Source organism: Paroedura picta, chromosome 3 (genome assembly GCF_049243985.1).
Source record: "Paroedura picta isolate Pp20150507F chromosome 3, Ppicta_v3.0, whole genome shotgun sequence".
NCBI lineage: Eukaryota > Metazoa > Chordata > Lepidosauria > Squamata > Gekkonidae > Paroedura > Paroedura picta.
The window spans coordinates 90,992,501-91,010,319 of record NC_135371.1 but is presented as its reverse complement, the minus strand read 5'-3'; the positions used below and the strand labels follow the sequence as shown (position 1 = coordinate 91,010,319).

The 17,819-nt window shown below is 41.1% G+C and overlaps 1 protein-coding gene and 1 long non-coding RNA gene across 7 annotated transcripts in view; one reads left to right on the top strand and one right to left on the bottom strand.

Moving 5' to 3' along the window:
• SEC24A (SEC24 homolog A, COPII component) overlaps positions 1-17,819 on the top strand; it is a 47,896-nt gene that overhangs the window by 20,730 nt on the left and 9,347 nt on the right. For both annotated transcript variants that reach the window (XM_077326814.1, XM_077326815.1), the window contains exons 7-17: positions 4,341-4,443; positions 5,186-5,312; positions 5,807-5,916; positions 6,982-7,094; positions 7,966-8,084; positions 8,568-8,623; positions 11,062-11,268; positions 11,483-11,603; positions 13,086-13,244; positions 14,255-14,428; positions 16,035-16,145. In XM_077326814.1, coding sequence (XP_077182929.1) covers positions 4,341-4,443; positions 5,186-5,312; positions 5,807-5,916; positions 6,982-7,094; positions 7,966-8,084; positions 8,568-8,623; positions 11,062-11,268; positions 11,483-11,603; positions 13,086-13,244; positions 14,255-14,428; positions 16,035-16,145 — 1,400 coding nt within the window. The remainder of the gene's footprint in view (positions 1-4,340; positions 4,444-5,185; positions 5,313-5,806; positions 5,917-6,981; positions 7,095-7,965; positions 8,085-8,567; positions 8,624-11,061; positions 11,269-11,482; positions 11,604-13,085; positions 13,245-14,254; positions 14,429-16,034; positions 16,146-17,819) is intronic.
• LOC143832419 (uncharacterized) overlaps positions 11,136-17,819 on the bottom strand; it is a 53,250-nt gene continuing 46,566 nt past the window's right edge. For all 5 annotated transcript variants that reach the window (XR_013229254.1, XR_013229256.1, XR_013229255.1 and 2 more), the window contains one exon: positions 11,136-11,260. This is a non-coding gene — a long non-coding RNA (uncharacterized LOC143832419). The remainder of the gene's footprint in view (positions 11,261-17,819) is intronic.

Below are 17,819 nucleotides of genomic sequence, written 5' to 3'. Positions count from 1 at the left end.
CTAGTGAACATACATATTTCATGCCTTAGTTTTAATTTTCTGGCATTTTAAGAGAAGCAAAATACATAATAGTGAAATATAAGTGGTTTAAAAACACTTGAACTTTGATTAATCTTGTTTAGTTAATATAATTCTTATCTTGATTCTTAACAGTTTAACTTTTCTAAAGTGATAGAGCATTTGCATATTTTGATTGTAAAATTCTTCTCAGAAAATTGCATGATGTTCACTTAACATATTATTTTGCAGGCTTATTATGACACATGGATTGTCTGCTAAAATAGTCTTATATTATGAAAACAGTTCAGATGTTCTTGTACTTCATAGTAAGTACAACCAGTGGTTGGAACCTGCTTCTTTTAAACTGTTGGTCATATTTTGTGAGATTAAGTGGACTTTGTCCATCATGAACCAACCTCGTATTTTAGGGCCAGAAAGTTCCACAACTGAAGTGCTTTCTACAGCAGAATTTCTTTCAGCGCATATGCAAAGTATATTTTAGAATTGTAGTTGTCTTTTGCCCAGAGCAGTTTTAGTATTTCATAGGCTTTCTTGGCAGACTGGATGATTATTGCTTGCAGAAATTACACTAGGGCAGAAATTGTTTAAAGTTGTTATGGGCTATATGCTTCAACTGCAGATAAAATACTTCCTGCATAGCAGCAGGAATCTCAGAGTTAACTCTTTGCCCTTTGAGCTCATTTGTAGTTAGCCTCAATAAATCAGACAGGAAAAATTAAGCTTGCAAATGGTTGGTGGAAAGAAATCAATGAAGAACTAAACATGTGATCAATCCAAACTTGAGCCCAGAAATGTTAGTATAAGAATTTGCAACATTGTATGGTTTCAAAGTTCTTTAAGGGCCAGGAAGCCATCAGTGACAAATGGACATCACTTTCATAGGCCACCAGAATCCTCAGCTAACCTTCTGCGGTGTCCAAGTATGAACTAATCTGTGGATTATGTTTGCCACTAGAATGCCGAAGCAAACATTATTGTACACCCCAGACTGAGCACTGCAGCTGTAATGTTGAGAAGTTTATCATGTGGATTGTTAACTTGTTCTCTAGGAAGGCAGTTGCAGATGCTCCATGTGACCTTCAGTTGATATGAGAAGTTGTTTTAGAAGCTAGTTATGAGCTTGTGTATTCACCATGTAGAGATTGTACTGTGGAAATTTAATTTATAGGTTGACTTGACACAGTCTGTAAGGGGAGCACTCTCTGCAACTCCTTAAGCTCTCCTTAGGATATCTTGTCTTGCATTTTGAGAATCATGAAATTAGGCTAGCAGTATGATCCAGAGCCTACATTGCTTTTCAGGTAGACTTCTTAGAAAATCTAACAGTCTGGATCAAAATTACTTAGGCACCGAGCAAAATTACAGAACAGGCCTTTCTTGCCCTACCCCACCTGTTGCAAATCTTATCCTTAATACTTTGTTTAACTTATATTTGAGAAACAACCTCCTGGGTGGAGACTGTCTGGGGCCTGTCTGGGCTGTTCAGACTTTACTTCCTGTCCCCTGGAGGCCAATCAGAAGGCACATAACTTGCTGTGCTCCTTCTGATAGGCCAGCCCCACTCAGGCCCCCGCCCCCCCCCCCCAAACCCAGTGACCCCATTTACCCTCATTTCGCTGTCGGACGTCACCAGGGATGGAGGTGGGCTTCTGGAAGCCTCCCAGGGATAGCAGGCAGTGGTACCTGCCTGCCCCAATACAGGCCTTAAGCCCTTGGGGGGGCGGCAAGGAACTGCCTGCACTGGCGTGGTTCTGTGTATGTGTTGGTGTGTGTGAGTGAGAGAGAGAAGGCAGCACCAACCCCTGCTGCCTGCCTTGGAGCTCCTGTGCCATCCCTGCCTGCCTGACTTTAAAAGTGGGTATGGTTGTGTATGTGTGTGTGTAAGTAAGAGAGAGAGAAGGCAGCGGCCTCCCCTTCCCCGCTGCCTGCCTTGGGACTTCTGCACCTTCCCTGCCTGCCCAAATTTAACAGTCAGTATGGTTGTGTTTGTGAGTGTGTGTGTGTGTGAGAGAGAGAAGGGAGCTAACTCCCCCCCCCCCTTTCAGGCCTGCTTGAAGAAGCCTTGAACAGCCCCTGACCGAGGGGAGGGAGGCATTTCTGAGAGCAGCACAGAGGAGTCTGTGGGGGTACTTGTACTTTTATTTTAAGGGGGGAAAGCTTTCCCCTTCTGCCAAACAGTTGGCTGACAGGGAGGCCACAGAAAAGCCCCATCTCACTTAAAATACTGCTCTGGCTGGAGGGAAGAAACAGCCAATCCATGTGTATTTCTTCTTTGTGACTCTCTGCAGATGTGAGGCCTTTACTCAGGGTTGTTGTACAGATGAAACTAGGTGCTCTTGCGAAGGATCATTTGTCTCCTGTTTCATCTGCACAACAGCCCTGTGCAGTAGGCCTCAAGTGTTTCAACTCCACAACAACCTGCGTGGAAGGCCTTACATTTTTCTTCTCCACAACAACCCTGTCCAAACTCAAAGCAGCCCTTTCTGCCCAGGGAGCTGATCTTTATACTCTGCAGATGAGCTGTAATTCCAGGAGCTCTCCAGGCCCTGCCTGGAGGTTGGCCACCTCTGGGTTGGAAATATTACTGGAGGTTTGGAGGTGGGACTTCAAAACCGTACAATGCCTCAGAGTCCGGCATCCAAAGTAGTCATTTTTGCCTGCAGAGGTGATCATTATAATCTAGAGATGAGCAGCGATCTAGAGATGATGGTATAGGCTTGCAGACTGCAGTTGTGGGGGTATGTCCCTCCTGGGCTATGGGATTTGGTCAGCCCTTACCAGCAACTGATTGTATTTTGGGGATCAGAGAGACAGACATATAGACAGACCAATATCAATCCTGCGAGTCTGGAAAGTTCAGGAAGATCTAAATAAAGAAAATTTACAGCCTGAAACTGTAAATAGTGAACAAGTAAATGGTTGGAGAGACATGAGAACTGAAGTGACTTTTTTTAAAGCTTGGCTTGGTAAATAAAAAACAGTATTTGCCAGAAAGTTCCTGTGAACTCAAAGTTATAAGTAGGCCAGAGTAAGATTTAAAGGAAAATAGACAGTGAGACTTTGGGGGAAACTAGGTGATCCACTTTTATTAGGCAACGACTTGGCCTTGCAGACAACAATAGGGACTGCAGTTGCCAGCAGTAGGTCTTGGGCTTCAGAAGGTCAGACATCACCAGCCAAGCAACCAAGTGGATTCTGGGGCCACGTGCATTCCTTTTGAAGGGATGCATGTGAGGGGAAAGAGCTTTCCCTTCAGCCTAACTTCCTGGAGATAAGCTGTACTTCCAGGGGATTCTCAGACCCTACCTGAAGGCTGGCATCCTTAAACCTCAGTGGGATACAATGCTACGCAGTCACCCCTCCAAAGCAGCCATTAGTGCTTGGGGAGCTGATCTTCATAGTCTTCCTCATGGGGACAGGAAGGGAAACTGCTTTGAGACACCTGAATCCTGCTGGGTGACTGTGGGTCATTCCCAATTCTCTCAGACCTTTCACAGCCCCACAGCCCTCACAGGTTGTCTATTGTGGGGAGACAAAGGGAAAAGGTGTTTGTAAACCGCGTTGAGACTCCTTTGGGTAGTAAACAGCAGTGTACAAAAATCCAGCTCTTCTTCTATGGAGCAACCGTGAAAGAAGCATGTGGACACATAACATTTTAGCAACAGTAAAAATATGGAGACAGAAGGAGCAAGGTGGGCACCTGTGTACTGTGACTACCGCATGTGTATTAGGGCAGAGGGGCATTTTGGTGTCTATAGCCTCACACAAGAAGGGAGATGACATTGAACGCAGAACTGGCAGGAATTGGTTGCCATGTGATCTCCCCCTAAGAAGAGTCTCCAGTCTGATTTTCCCTTCACATATGTGAAGACATGGCTCTGGAAAGCTCATCTGTAACCACTATGCCACAATTCCCAAAGCTCAGTCCTCTCCCACACTCAACGAACATTCTACACCACAGGTTCTTGACACCCATATCTCCACACCCATGCACTCATTTGTCTCCATGCCACCACAACCTCCCACACAACACACATTGAACCCCATGCACTTACAGACTGGATAACCCCTCCCCTTCCTCTTCCCACTGCCAAGCTCTAGCACCCATTGCATTCCTGGATACAACAGGCTTTGCCCCTAGGAATACAGTATAAATTTAGTACTGGAAAATCATAAAATTAAATCTGAACATGTTTCCTGAGTTGAAATGCTTCAGAACAGAAGGGTAATATTGAAGAAAGAGATCCAAGGAAAGTATGTAGGACATGACATAGATGCATGCCAGTAATGGTGACTTTGATCCTTTATCCCTCATGTAGGTTGTTTCGATGTACCTTGACTAACATTCCTCAAACTCAAGCCTTATTGAACAAAGCCAAACTTCCTTTGGGGCTCCTACTTCATCCTTTCAAAGACCTATCGGTATGATGCATTACTTAAAACTTTGTATTCTCCTACTACATTTATCTGGTCAGGAATTTCCACTGAAATCCAAATATACATGTTTTCCAAAAAGTCTTCCTTTCCTTGAATTTGATCAGCTGGGATGGTTGCTATTTGTAAATAGACAGAGGGTTTCTAGGCTGGGGAATAACTACTTGACTCTAGTGGGAAATGTGGCATCAATTATAAGTGCAGGCAGCTTTTTCAGACTGACTTTGTAGAAAAAATTTCCTTTTTTGTATATGTGTTTTGAGTGTGCCTTGAAATATAGGCTCTGTGACTGCTGGAGTAGCATGTATTAGGTATATTAGCACCCAAATCTCATCAGTATTTCCATGTGTTTTGTCTCCCCTGCTTCATATATATATTGTAAATCTAAGTTCCATCCAGACAAAGCTAATCCTCTTCTTACCTACCCCCAAGCATTTTATCAGCTCATTTTGAGCTTAGTGTAATATATGTGTCTGAAGAATTTACCCATGGATTTTATATAGTCCTTGATTCTACATTCCCTGTAGAGTTTTGGCTGTTTTCTAATGCTGTCAAGCTAACTGCATTAGGCTTTAATTAGCACACCTGCTGTAAACATGCACAGAAGCCAAGCTTCAGCTACTGGTAGTGCTGGAATTTAAAGAACTATCACGTCAGAGGTATGAGCAGAAAGTAGGCATCTGTGTGACCTGAGATAATGCATTCCTTGTATATTTATTTTTCTTCCTAGCAATTGCCCGTAGTAACTTCCAGCACAATTGTGAGGTGCCGTAGCTGCAGGACATATATCAATCCTTTTGTCAGTTTTCTTGATCAAAGGAGATGGAAATGCAACTTATGTTACAGAGTGAATGATGGTGAGTTTTCTTTCCAAAATGAGGATGAATCTGCTAAACCAAGGCTTTGATCACAGATCTCCATCTATAATATCTACTTTTAAGGTCTTGTAATACTGGAGGTAGGCTTCCATTACAGGCTGTGTGGTAGTGAAAGGGTTAAACTGCCCTTCCTGCATATCCCTAGTCTGAATTGGGGGAGCTGGTACATGTATGGCTATAATTGAACTTTTAAAGACAAAGATCTGTACTCCCCCTTTCTTTAGTTTGAGCCTCAGCTGATCTCTCATGTTTTAATCCTGAACTTTAAAAATATTAACTAGATTCCAGTGGGAAATAATTATGACATTAGTTACCAACACTTCCTAGGTTTCAGTACTCCTAAATGTGAGGTTATTTGTGACACCTCTCTAGGGCTTCCAGGGGGAATGCTAGGCCTACTAGTTATAGTTAGAATAATCTCTAGAGTGCTTGTGCATTAGTAAAGTTCAATTACAGGGTTTTTCCCCCTATAGTTCCTGAAGAATTCATGTACAATCCTGTGACAAGAGTTTATGGAGAACCTCATAAAAGACCTGAAGTTCAAAATGCTACAATTGAATTTATGGCTCCCTCTGAATACATGGTGAGTCCCCCCCCCCCATTGACAGATGTTCTTATTGTAAAAACCTGAATTAGTTAACTCACAGTACTAAGCTCTTTTGCAGCATGTGATTTGGTCAGGATGAGTTAGGATTTGTCACTTTTGTACGTCTGCGTTAAGGGCAGAAGTCACTTCCAACGTATGGTAACCTATGAAGTAACATCCTCCGAAACATATTGTCATTGACAGCTTTGCTCACGTTTTGCAGACTAAGATCGTTTACGCACTGAAGGTTTCATGCCAGGCTGCAGGCTGGAGATTTAGTCGTGGCAGGTTGCCCCACCTCTTCCTGCACCCACACGGGGGAACATTTGGTATGATGCTCCTCATCAGCCCCCCATTTGTGCTCCTACACGGGAGCTGGGGCAGTGAAGTTCCCAGTGCATAAACGGTCTAAGAGCTGTGACTTCTTTGAGTCCATCCATCTCATGCTGAGTCTTCCTCTTTTCCTGCAGCCTTCAGCTTTTCCTAGCATGACTGACTTCCAGTAACTCTTGTCTTTTCATAACATGACCCAAGCGCAATAGTTTCTGCTTAGTCATTTTAGCTTCTGGAGATAATTCAGGCTCGATTTGATCTAGAACCCACTTATTTGTCTTTTTTTGTGGTCTGTGATATCTGTAAAACTGTAAAAAAAAATGCAGACAAATTGGAATGAGCTCTGAGGAGAGCAACAAAGATTGCTGGAGGTCTTGGAAACTAGCTCCAAGAGGAAAGGCTGAAGGATTTGAGTTTGTTGGAGAAGAGAAGATGGAGGGGAGATATGATCATGCTTTTTGAACACCTGAAGGGGTGTCATATAGGTGAGGAGGGGCAGTGGCTCAATTATAGATCCTCTGTTTGGAATACAGAAGGCCTCGGGTCTGACTGCTGGCATCTTCAGTTAAAAGGATCAGGTAGCAGGTAATTTGAAAGCTTAGTGTAATATGTGCTGAAGAATTTTCCCATGGGTTTTATATAGTCCCTGATCCCACATTTATTTAAAACAGACCAATTGACAGTGTCTAGCAACTTCAAGTAACTGAAACATAACTGCTTACTTTTCAGCTACGTCCGCCTCAACCTCCTGTGTACCTCTTTGTATTTGATGTATCTCATAATGCAATAGAAACAGGATACTTGAACACTGTATGCAAGACCTTGTTGGACAATCTAGACTTGTAAGTTCTCCAGATCTGTTTGATTTTCTCTTTTAATAGTCATATTTTTGCTAGGCTTGGTTGAGCTTAATTTATTAACTCTTTTACATGATGAACCTTTTAAGAAGTAGCAAAGTTCACAATTAACCCAGGTTCAAGTTGCATACATGTCCTTTACAGACTGTGAGTGGTTTTTGAGAGAGCACTGAATATTCTAATTCATACGAATCTCAGAAAAGTTTCACGTCCTAATACTTGATTTCCTTGAACTGAAAATGCCAGCTTGCTTTGTGGTACCTTTCTATGCTTAGGCTGCATTCTTCGGGTGTTGGGGGTGTGTCCTGGAGGGAGAAGCTTAATCAAGAACATGGTGCTTTTGTACTGATTGGTAATTTCATATCCACTTAAGAATTTTCATCTCACTTTCCTACTTTTAAATAATGCTGTTATAACTTACAGAAGGTAAACACAATATCATTGAAACTACTGTTATGCACTCCTGAGGGAAGGACTGCCTCTGAATCATGAATCACTGGGTTCAGTTGGGGGGGGGGGTTCACTGGGCTCTTTAGTCTCCACACCTTAGGAGAGATGATTCTGTGAAAAGCCCTTCAGTGGCAGCTGGTGAAGTGAGGAGCTACATCAAATGTAATATGAAAAACTAGTGCTCGTTCCAGAGGTTTTCCTATTGGTTTGTTACAATAATATATTGCTACCCCAGTTTCAATGTTTGGAGTGAAGGACTATGAACAGATCTGAACATTGGACTGATAATTGTGCAGGAAAATTATATCCATAGGGCAACATTTTCTATTGCATAGGAAGTATCTAGCAGGTATGTAAACGTAGCCTCTTATTGAGCATGATGCTAAGTTTCTGTGTTTATTTTCAGACTCCCAGGAAACACTAGAACAAAAATAGGCTTTATAACTTTTGACAGCACAATCCATTTCTATAGCCTTCAGGAGGGCCTCTCTCAGCCTCAGATGTTAATAGTTTCAGATATTGAAGGTAAGTAGAAATCACTTGCAATATTTAATTTATTACGTAGAATCCCATGTTGAAATTGTAATCGGTCAGTGACCAAATTTAACCCCTTCATGACAAAAATGTCAAATGTAGCATTTGAGAGTGAAGATGAACAGTCGTATATCTCAGATTAGATTGGCAGGCTGATTTCAACAAATTTAGGTATGTTTGGTATCTGCCTACCATATGTGGAATTGAGAACTTGAAGATTTATGGCCAGGAACCCAAAGACTAAAATACTGGTGCTTTTCAGCCTTTTCTCCCTCCCCCAAAGCTGGCCTAATGTTAATGGAATCCTCCAGAGTTACATTTCATGAAGTACTAGAAAACTGCTTTCAGAAAAGAGTCGGTGCCCCCCCACACACACACACAAACATTTATTTTTTTGTGTGCATAGAATTCAACGCAGCTGCTGTATATAGTCTTCACACTGTTTAGTTTCATAACTATTGTTTTTTCTTGCAGATGTGTTTATACCAATGCCTGAGAATCTACTTGTAAACTTAAATGAAAGCAAAGAGGTAAGAGTGATATTATGCAATCCAAGAATTCTAAATATATATTTAATGATGTTGGGTAAATCACATGTTATCACTTTGCTAACGATATAAGGACTGTATAACTTGAGACGTTTTTCCTCCTTAGCTCAAGTTGTGATAACATTGTCGTTCTTCTGTAATTTACTGTTCATTGTTTTGAATAAATAGTAAAGTAAAACTAGAAATCTGAAGGCAGTAACTGAAATGTCAATATTATGAATGCCTTAAATCATTGGCAAGTATTTTTAGTCTAGAATATAATGAAAAGGCTATTCAACTGAATTACCACAAAATTTCATTCCAGAAATTACTGGTATTTTCCAATTATGAGGGTTTTTTTTGCTTTATTCATTATGCTTGCAGGAGGGAGGACTAGTGGGTGGCAGGAGAGCTGGCACAGTACTAGGGTTGAGAACTGATCCCAGCTTGCCGAATTGCACCTTTGTTGAGTTTAGGCAGTATTTAGCCCTGTGAGATCAGGTCCTCCCCTCCATGCTCCAGGGCCCTATCAAAGCCTCCCCAGCAAAGAACCAGGACTTTCTAAAGGCAGTAGGGACCAGACCATAGGCAGCAGCGCAATAACCATACTCCCACAAGATCTACCTTCTATTCCATCCTGTGCCAGTTACAGTAAGTTACCCTTGCTAGGAGGGACATGGCTTCTGCCATGCTGTGGAGAAGACAGCAGCTGTGTACATGCATACTTGTATTATGTCCCATTATGTTTAGTAGAACGTTCTTTGAAAAGATCATCCGCAGCATTGGTGTGGGAGTATGCATGCTTTATATAGTATGTTCCACTGAAAGAGGAGGGCCTTTCCTGTAAAACTGACATTACATTGGTATTCTTCATGTAATAGTATAGACCATGAAACAACTTTATTGATGCCCATGCACAGCTGCTGCAGCTATTAGAGTTTATATTCAGGTGTGTTAAAATATTATTAGAAGCAATGGGTGAGGTTGTAAAATAGTTTTATTTATTTACTTCATTTACACAGCACTGTTTTTTTCCAATGGGAGGGCCAAACTTGCTTAGAACATTCTCCTTTCTTCCATTTCATCTGTACAGCAATTCTGTGAAGTAGGCTAGGTACAGTGTGTGTAACACAAGGTCAACCAAGAAAGCTTCTGGGGTATAGTGGGAATTTGAACCTGGGTCTCCCAGATCCTAGTATGACACTCTAACCCAGCTCTCTTCAAACTTTTGACCATAGAGGTTCCACTGAAATATTTGTCAGTCTTCAAGGTACCCAGGTAGTGATGTCTATTAACCTTACCCCTTCCCCTAAGTTAGATGAGCCTTGGCTAGCAAAGATTTAAATGGCTGGAGCCCTTCCCCTTTCCACCCCCTCCAGGCCTATCATTGGCCACTTTGGGAGGGGGTGGGTCAGCCTGCCCAAAGGCGGGTAGAATTTTTTTTTAAATTAAAAATCAGGATGGGAGAGCTCTCTCCAAGTGCCATTTTGAAAATTCCCACCCTGTGGTACCATTGAGGGGCCTTTGCAATACTGCATAGAACTGTGGTTGGGAAACTCTGCTCTAATCAGTATATTGCATTAGTTTTTGGGAAGGACAGCAGACTTGCTAAAGGTGAGAAAGTGGAAGGGACAATTTGAACATCAAAATCTGTGGCTGCTTCATGAAATGCTCTTGCAGCTCAGAATCTGTGGCTACATTATGAAAAGTTCTAAGTAGCAGCAAAAATATATCAACTATTAGGGAAGCCAGCTTGAAAAGCTGGCTGGAGGCTGGCCCCCTGGCCCCCCTCCAGCTCTTGCTGGGGGAGGTTATAGAGAGCAGTGAGAGTACAGTGGAGGATGCAGCAGCCTTCCCCCACCTCACCAGTGATGAGGAAGCAGTGAACATCAACTGGGTGCTGGTGAGGGAGGCATCCACTTATACTGCCAGCAGGGAGAGGTGAGGGAGACTTGCATGGCCATGCTTGCTTCTAGCAAGGCTGGAAAGTCTGGTTGCCTCATTCATGAAGGGTGTGCAGTCCTTTCCCACCTCCTCACCACTGCTAGGGGGTGGAAAGGTTGGTGAGGCCTCTATGGAAGAGGCGGGCAGGATACACAACCCCCACCAGTGGCAAGGAGACAGGGCAGGTCCACAAGAAGAGCATCTAATTGGCCCTCAGTGGGGGAGGGCCCTCCCAGTGAGGGCCAATTAGAACCCCCTCCCTGGTGCTTTCTGATGGCACACGCCATCTCTTCTGATTGGCCCTCCTGAGGGCCAATTAGAGGGCTGGCACATTGTCAGAAGCACCCTTCACATTTTATGTGTGATGATGATATTTTACATATATTTTGATGATTTGATATGCTTACTTATATTAATGGAAGGCTTTATTCTATGTTCTACAACTTGAGAGGAATGTTTCTTGAAATTCTAATTCGATAAAAAAAATTTGTCTTCAGCTAATTCAAGATTTATTAAGAACCTTGCCCCAGATGTTTACCAACTCCCTGGAAACACAGAGTGCTCTGGGACCAGCACTGCAGGCTGCCTTTAAGTTGATGTCTCCCACCGGTGGTCGAATTTCTGTCTTCCAGACACAGCTTCCATCTGTTGGAGCAGGTGCACTCAAACCTCGTGAAGAGCCTAACCAAAAAGCATCTGCAAAGGTAGAGAACCACTGTTTCTAAATAGGGGTCCTGATTCAAAATAATTCTTAACATACAGCTGATAGATTGTAAAAGGAATTCAGTATGACCTTCCTAAAATGGCTTGAGAAAAATATTACACAGAATGTTGTTACATTAATCAAAGTTACAACCACCAATATCTATAATCTGATGTTTGGGATAGTTTGGAATCTTATTTCTGCTTTATTAACAGGATATACATCTTACGCCATCTACTGACTTCTATAAGAAATTGGCCTTGGATTGCTCGGGTCAGCAAGTTGCAGTTGACTTGTTTCTTCTTAGTGGGCAGTACTCTGATTTGGCTTCATTAGGTGAGGCATTCTCATGTCTGTATTTTTGGGTGTCTCTTTTTAAAAAGGTGGGATTAAAGACTGAAGGTGAAATACGTTTTTTATGTATTGCTGCATAACCAGTTGTGGTTCTCCATCATAGTGATAAGCTTTAAGTAGTGAAGACAAAGGATAAACAACTTAATGTAAATTAGAGTAATGTTACAAGTACTTGTACAATTTCTGAGAATCCTCTCTTAAGCATCCTCTCTAAGCATAAAATACATCTATTAGTATATACTTCTCTACTTTACTGCTGGGAAATCTCTTCATAGGCTCTGATACCACCAATCAACAGGTCTGCCAGGAATATTTCAGGTATTTTGAAGGAAGCTGCTAATCTCCTAATCAGCACATGAAAAAGGAAGAAATCCACTTAACTTATTTGAGAAGGATATATCCACAACTATGTTTGAAATAGGAATGTAGGGGGACTGGATTAAGAATGCCTTGGTGCAGTGGTGCTCCCAAGGTTATGAATGCTGTATAACAATGGAACTGTTCTGAAAGACCAATTATAGATTACAGTGAGATAGTGAGATGGATAACAGGATGCAAGGCCAGTCTGAAAAATGCTGAGGCCATAAAATAGGTCAAGTTGTGCAAGAGGCACCGCAGCATTAACCCAAAAATTGTAACAATAATTTTAATAATCTTTTTGTATTTAAAGGCCCCTCATAATAGGAGTTCCTAAACAGTAGTTTACTTACCTTGTACATAAATTCAGTTCCAATAGGATGCATTAGTGGAACAGTGCAGGAAAAAAAGAGTTCACTTGGTTGATAAGTACCCACTTTCTTAAGGTTTTAAAGGAAAGCTCATTAAGACTACTCACAGTAACTAAATTGATTATAGCTACTAACTTAGTGGGGGTAGGTGGAATCCTGTTTATTTTTTTAAAATATGGGTTACAGTCTAGGCACTTCTGAAGAAATTGCAAGGAGAAACTGAACTCTACATTTCCATTTCTGTGGACTCTCATGGGCTTCTCCATCTGCCCCCCTCCTGCCACTGATTCTTAACTGTTCCTTGCAGTCTATGCTTCCTTTTGTGGCAGCTTCTGTTTCTGGTTAGTTCATAAGGACATAGTGTCCCATTCAATGTCTGGAGGAGATCACTTTTGCTGCTTTTGTCAGCATTATCCACCCACTTTACTATTTGGTATGTTAATTTTTATCACAACTCTTTTGTAAGATCACTGAAAGACAATTAGCAAACATAATTGTGGAAACTTAGAATGATAGCTGCCATGTTAATGAACTGTTTTCTTCCACTGGTAATGTCTCGTAAATTTATCAACTGTTTGAACACATATGTAAGAATTATATTTGCACGTTTTAGCTGATGTGCTTATTGGTAGTATTTTCGTTGTTCCTACTGGCAAATTCTTAAACTTGTCTACACTCATTGAATGGATCTGATCTCCAAGTACATAAACAACTATTTAAACTTTTTCTTTTCTAGGGTGTATATCAAGGTATTCAGCTGGTAGTGTCTATTACTACCAATCTTACCATCACCAACAGAATCCTCCTGTGGTGGAGAAATTACAGAAGGAGCTTAAGCGATACTTGACTAGGAAGATTGGCTTTGAGGCTGTTATGAGGATAAGATGTACCAAAGGTCTGAGATAATTTTATTTGCCAGTGTTAATCAGGACTTTCCCATAAGTGTCTAAATGAGTAATTTAGCAATTGTATTCATGTTAAATATTTAAAACTTGTATATTTGTATATTAAAAATTTGGAAATTAGTAATAAATACTGACATTACTTGATGACAACTGAATGATGAGTTTGCTCTCTCAAGTAGTAAGAAACCTTGGCAGGTTGGGTGATTTATAAGGTCTGCTTCAGAAAACCTACATTCTTGATGCTGTTAGTGAACATGCATGTGTCAGTAGGTCATAACTGTTCTGCATTATGGACATCCAGAATATGCTGGTACTGTTTGCTAAATAGAAGGCTTCATATACGATACACTTTGATTAATGTGAGAGCTTTGTCAGAATATTAAATTAAATGGTAAATGCTATTAAATCTTTGATTTGAGATTAAGTATGCTAATACAATGGAGCTGCTTCTTTTTCCATTACTGTTAGAAGATTGGTCTGTGTTCCCCTCCATTTCTGACAAAAAGCACCTTTCAGGACTGAAAAAATAATTAGTGGTGACAGTACTGTCTATGTACTTCTGTGGACATTTTCCTTATGCCACATATGATCACCAAAATTGTGTTGTGTTCCGGAGATACTAACTCAGGTCCAGTGGGAGTCCCTTGCTTGTGAAAAAGTCATTCTGCATGCACAAAGGGACGCTGCTGATTTCCTCTTGTTGTAGGGGCAGTGATAATTAAGGGTTCTGAGAAGTCCCAGCATGCACATGGAAATATTAATAACGAATAGAGGAATCACACCACAAGTTGGTATACTGTGGCAGCACACAGAGTATCTTATATGGAAGGATCTGGCTGTATGAGTTAATTTTCAAGCTTCTTTGTGACTTTCTTTGGCCAAAGTAGCATCTAAAACTGTATCAAAATATTCTACAGCATTATGATCTGAATACAGTTCAGAAGATAATGCTCAGTGTTAAAACAGTTTTTTTCTAAAACAATGCTCCTTTTCATCCTAGGTCTCTCCATTCATACCTTTCATGGCAACTTTTTTGTGCGGTCAACAGACTTGTTGTCATTACCTAATGTGAATCCTGATGCAGGATATGCTGTACAAATGTCAGTAGAAGAGAGTCTGACAGACATGCAAGTAGTCTGTTTTCAGTCTGCACTCCTTTATACATCTAGTAAAGGTAAGTATGTCATGGCATCAAAGGTCATTGATGATTCAAGAGGTCATGCTTTTTCCAGATTTTTAGATAAAATCAGCTGGGTGTGAGTCATCTTAGATTTGGGGGTGTACATTTGGCTAACTCAAGCTGGGAGAAAAAACTTATTGGTATTTTTGGGTATTAATTTAGCCAGAGTGGTTTTTTTTTCCAGTTTACTTGTTTTGATGTTTTTCCAGCTACTGAAATATTTGGGATTTTTCATGACTGCCAGATAGCTGGAGTTAAGACATTTAAAAGGAACAGTCCTTTGAAATGCCTTCAATTCAAAACAACTTAGTGGCTTGGAGTGGTGACATTATAAGTGGCTTGGAGTAAACTCCGAGTTAAAGGCATTTTAAGGAACTGAGATCCTTTAAAATGCTTTCTCCACTCCAAGCCACAAAGTCACAACTTGGAGTGAATGTGAATTGGAAGCATTTAAAGGGATCTTGGTCCCTCTAAATTTCTTGGACTCATGGAGACAAAAAAATTCAGCATTCCTGAATATTTCCAAATATCATACTAGTTCTGGCATTCAGGAATATTGATAAACATCAATATTTTTCAGGTTCAATGTAACCAAACGAGAAAAATACCATTTTGTTTTTTGCACACACTCACAGATTTGTTTACTAGCAGTAGCTTATTACTTTTTTCTGTATCATTTTGAAGCGTGGGCAGCAGATCTTGGATAATTGACCAGAAAATGGGCATTTAAAGCATATATTTTGCTGTCTATACTTCTGTGTTTCTTGGGTTTGACTGGGAGAAAGTAACTTCTATTTCATTTCCAAAGTGATTTACTACTACAAGTACAAACTAAAATTTATCATTTTATGTTTATTTCTAGACCCAGGGCAAATTACAACAGTTTAAAATCATCATATAAATAAAATTTCAAAATACTTGAAAAAGTTGAATTCAAATGAATTCAAAAAGTTGAATTCAGATGAAAATTACTGACATAAATTTAACCTCAAATGTTGCCCATAAAATTTCCTATCATGGGATTGGGGAGGGGCATAACATGGACCACCCTAAGGAGTACCATTTAGCAGGTGCAGGTAGGTCAGTGAGATCAGTTGCCAGATCGAGCCTCAACAGTAGGCCTGGCAGAACAGCTCTCTCACACGGCCTTGCAGAAATATCTAAAGTCCCTCAGACCTCTGATCTCATTTGGCAGAACATTCCACTAGGCCAGGGCCAGAGATCCTAAGCAGATTTTCATCACCAGATATTAATTCCCTGGGGAGCATGATGGGAGAGGTGGTCCTGAAGATACCAAGGTCCCTGATTGTTTAGGGTTTGAAGGTGAGAACCAAAATGTTGATTCAGTCTGAAGTCAGTGCAGCTGCAAGGACACCAGTTGTATATGGGCTCTCCACGTGATCCCAGTTAGGACCTGCACAGTTGTATACTGGACCAGTCGAAGTGTCCAGATCAGCTTCAAGGGTAGCCCTGCATAGAAGAAGTTGCAGTAATCCAAAACTGGGCATTTGTTACTGTTCTGGTATTTTCTGAAGCAGAGCCTAGACAGGTTTGTTAAGTACTGTTTGCTGACCATGGATCACATTCTGTTCTCTGAAAGGTGAAAGGAGGATTCGTGTCCACACTCTGTGTTTACCAGTTGTTAACCAGTTGAGTGATGTTTATATGGGTGCTGATGTACAAGCTATTACAGGACTTTTAGCCAATATGGGTAAGTTGGAAAATGAAATACTTATCCATAAAGTCTTATTTTGTGTGCAGCATGAGCAAAGCCTCATTAAGCTAATGGAAACTTCCCTCCTCTCTCCATCTTCTATTGACTTCTTGTGCCATAATCGGTCACTGAACCCTTGGAAACATATGTTGGTATCTAAATAAGGCCCTGTAGTATTAAGTGTGTCAGGGTCTTGTCTGCTCCTAGAAACTAAGTGAAATTAATGCAGAAAACAAAAACTAGAATATTAATAAATATTCAATGTTCATTAATAAATATGATATGGAGAGTCTCAGGGGTTAATTTTATTTATATTTGAATTTTTATTTATTCGTTTGTTTATTTGTTTATTTATTTTTATTTATAACCTGCCACTCCCACAGAGTGGCTTGTAAAGGTAAAGGTAAAGGTATCCCCTGTGCAAGCACCGAGTCATGTCTGACCCTTGGGGTGACGCCCTCCAGCGTTTTCATGGCAGACTCAATACGGGGTGGTTTGCCAGTGCCTTCCCCAGTCATTACCGTTTACCCCCCAGCAAGCTGGGTACTCATTTTACCGACCTCGGAAGGATGGAAGGCTGAGTTAACCTTGAGCCGGCTGCTGGGATTGAACTCCCAGCCTCATGGGCAAAGCTTTCAGACAGCTGCCTTACCACTCTGCGCCACAAGAGGCTAGAGTGGCTTGTAGCGGGTAACAATAATTGGATTAGGGTTGTGCGTTTTGGCCGCTCAAGCGGCCCTTCCCACCAGCAGCAGCCAGAGCCGCACCATGGGGGGGAATGCGCGGGCACCAGCATGCCGGTCAGCACACAACACATGGTGCGGCACTGGCAGCTACGGGCGGGAACGGCCATTTCGGTGGCCAAATCGCACAGCCCTAAATTGGATTCATATAAAATCCCTTAAAACAATGTAAGAACCCTAATATAAAATCACCGATGATGACGGATTCTGACCCACCATCCCAGGCGCAACAGATCTTGATAAAAACCCAATGCATCAGGGGGGAACGGGGCTGATGGACTGGCTAGCCAGCAAGGGGCCCAAATCTTAACAGCCCTAGCCTCCAACCAAAAATGGAATTAGATCATCCTATTTTGCCAATGCCATGGGATATGGCCTAAAATTACCACCTATTCAGCTAAAGTATGTATCCAAAAAATGGATGAAGAATAACTGGGCAGGTCCAGCACTAGATGAATTATCTTATCCCCCTAATGAAGCCTTCTCAAATAAATATGTAGGGGCTTTGTATGATAATAAACTAAACTAAATATGTAAAAATATAATAAATTATAATATAAAATATTATAATAAACCTTTCATTCCCCCTTTTTTTTGTTCATTGATTGATTGCAATTGTATACCACTCTCCATTGTGGCTCAGAGCAGTTCTACTAGGATGTATTTAGTGAAGAATTGAGTAAAGTAATTGGCATTGTTATTCACAGGACATGTCCCTTAAATGTACTTTGGGCTTTTCTAGTCATTTGTTTTTCTGTATTAGAAATTTTCACTGACTTTTGAGGGTGACTTATGTACTGCCCGTCTTTTGGAACCTAACTGATGATTAATGAAAATTAATCCTCCATGCCCTTTCTAAAAGACTTGTGTTGTAACATTGGAGAGATAAATGTCCTGTAAATCAATGGATTGAAGAATTTACAACTCC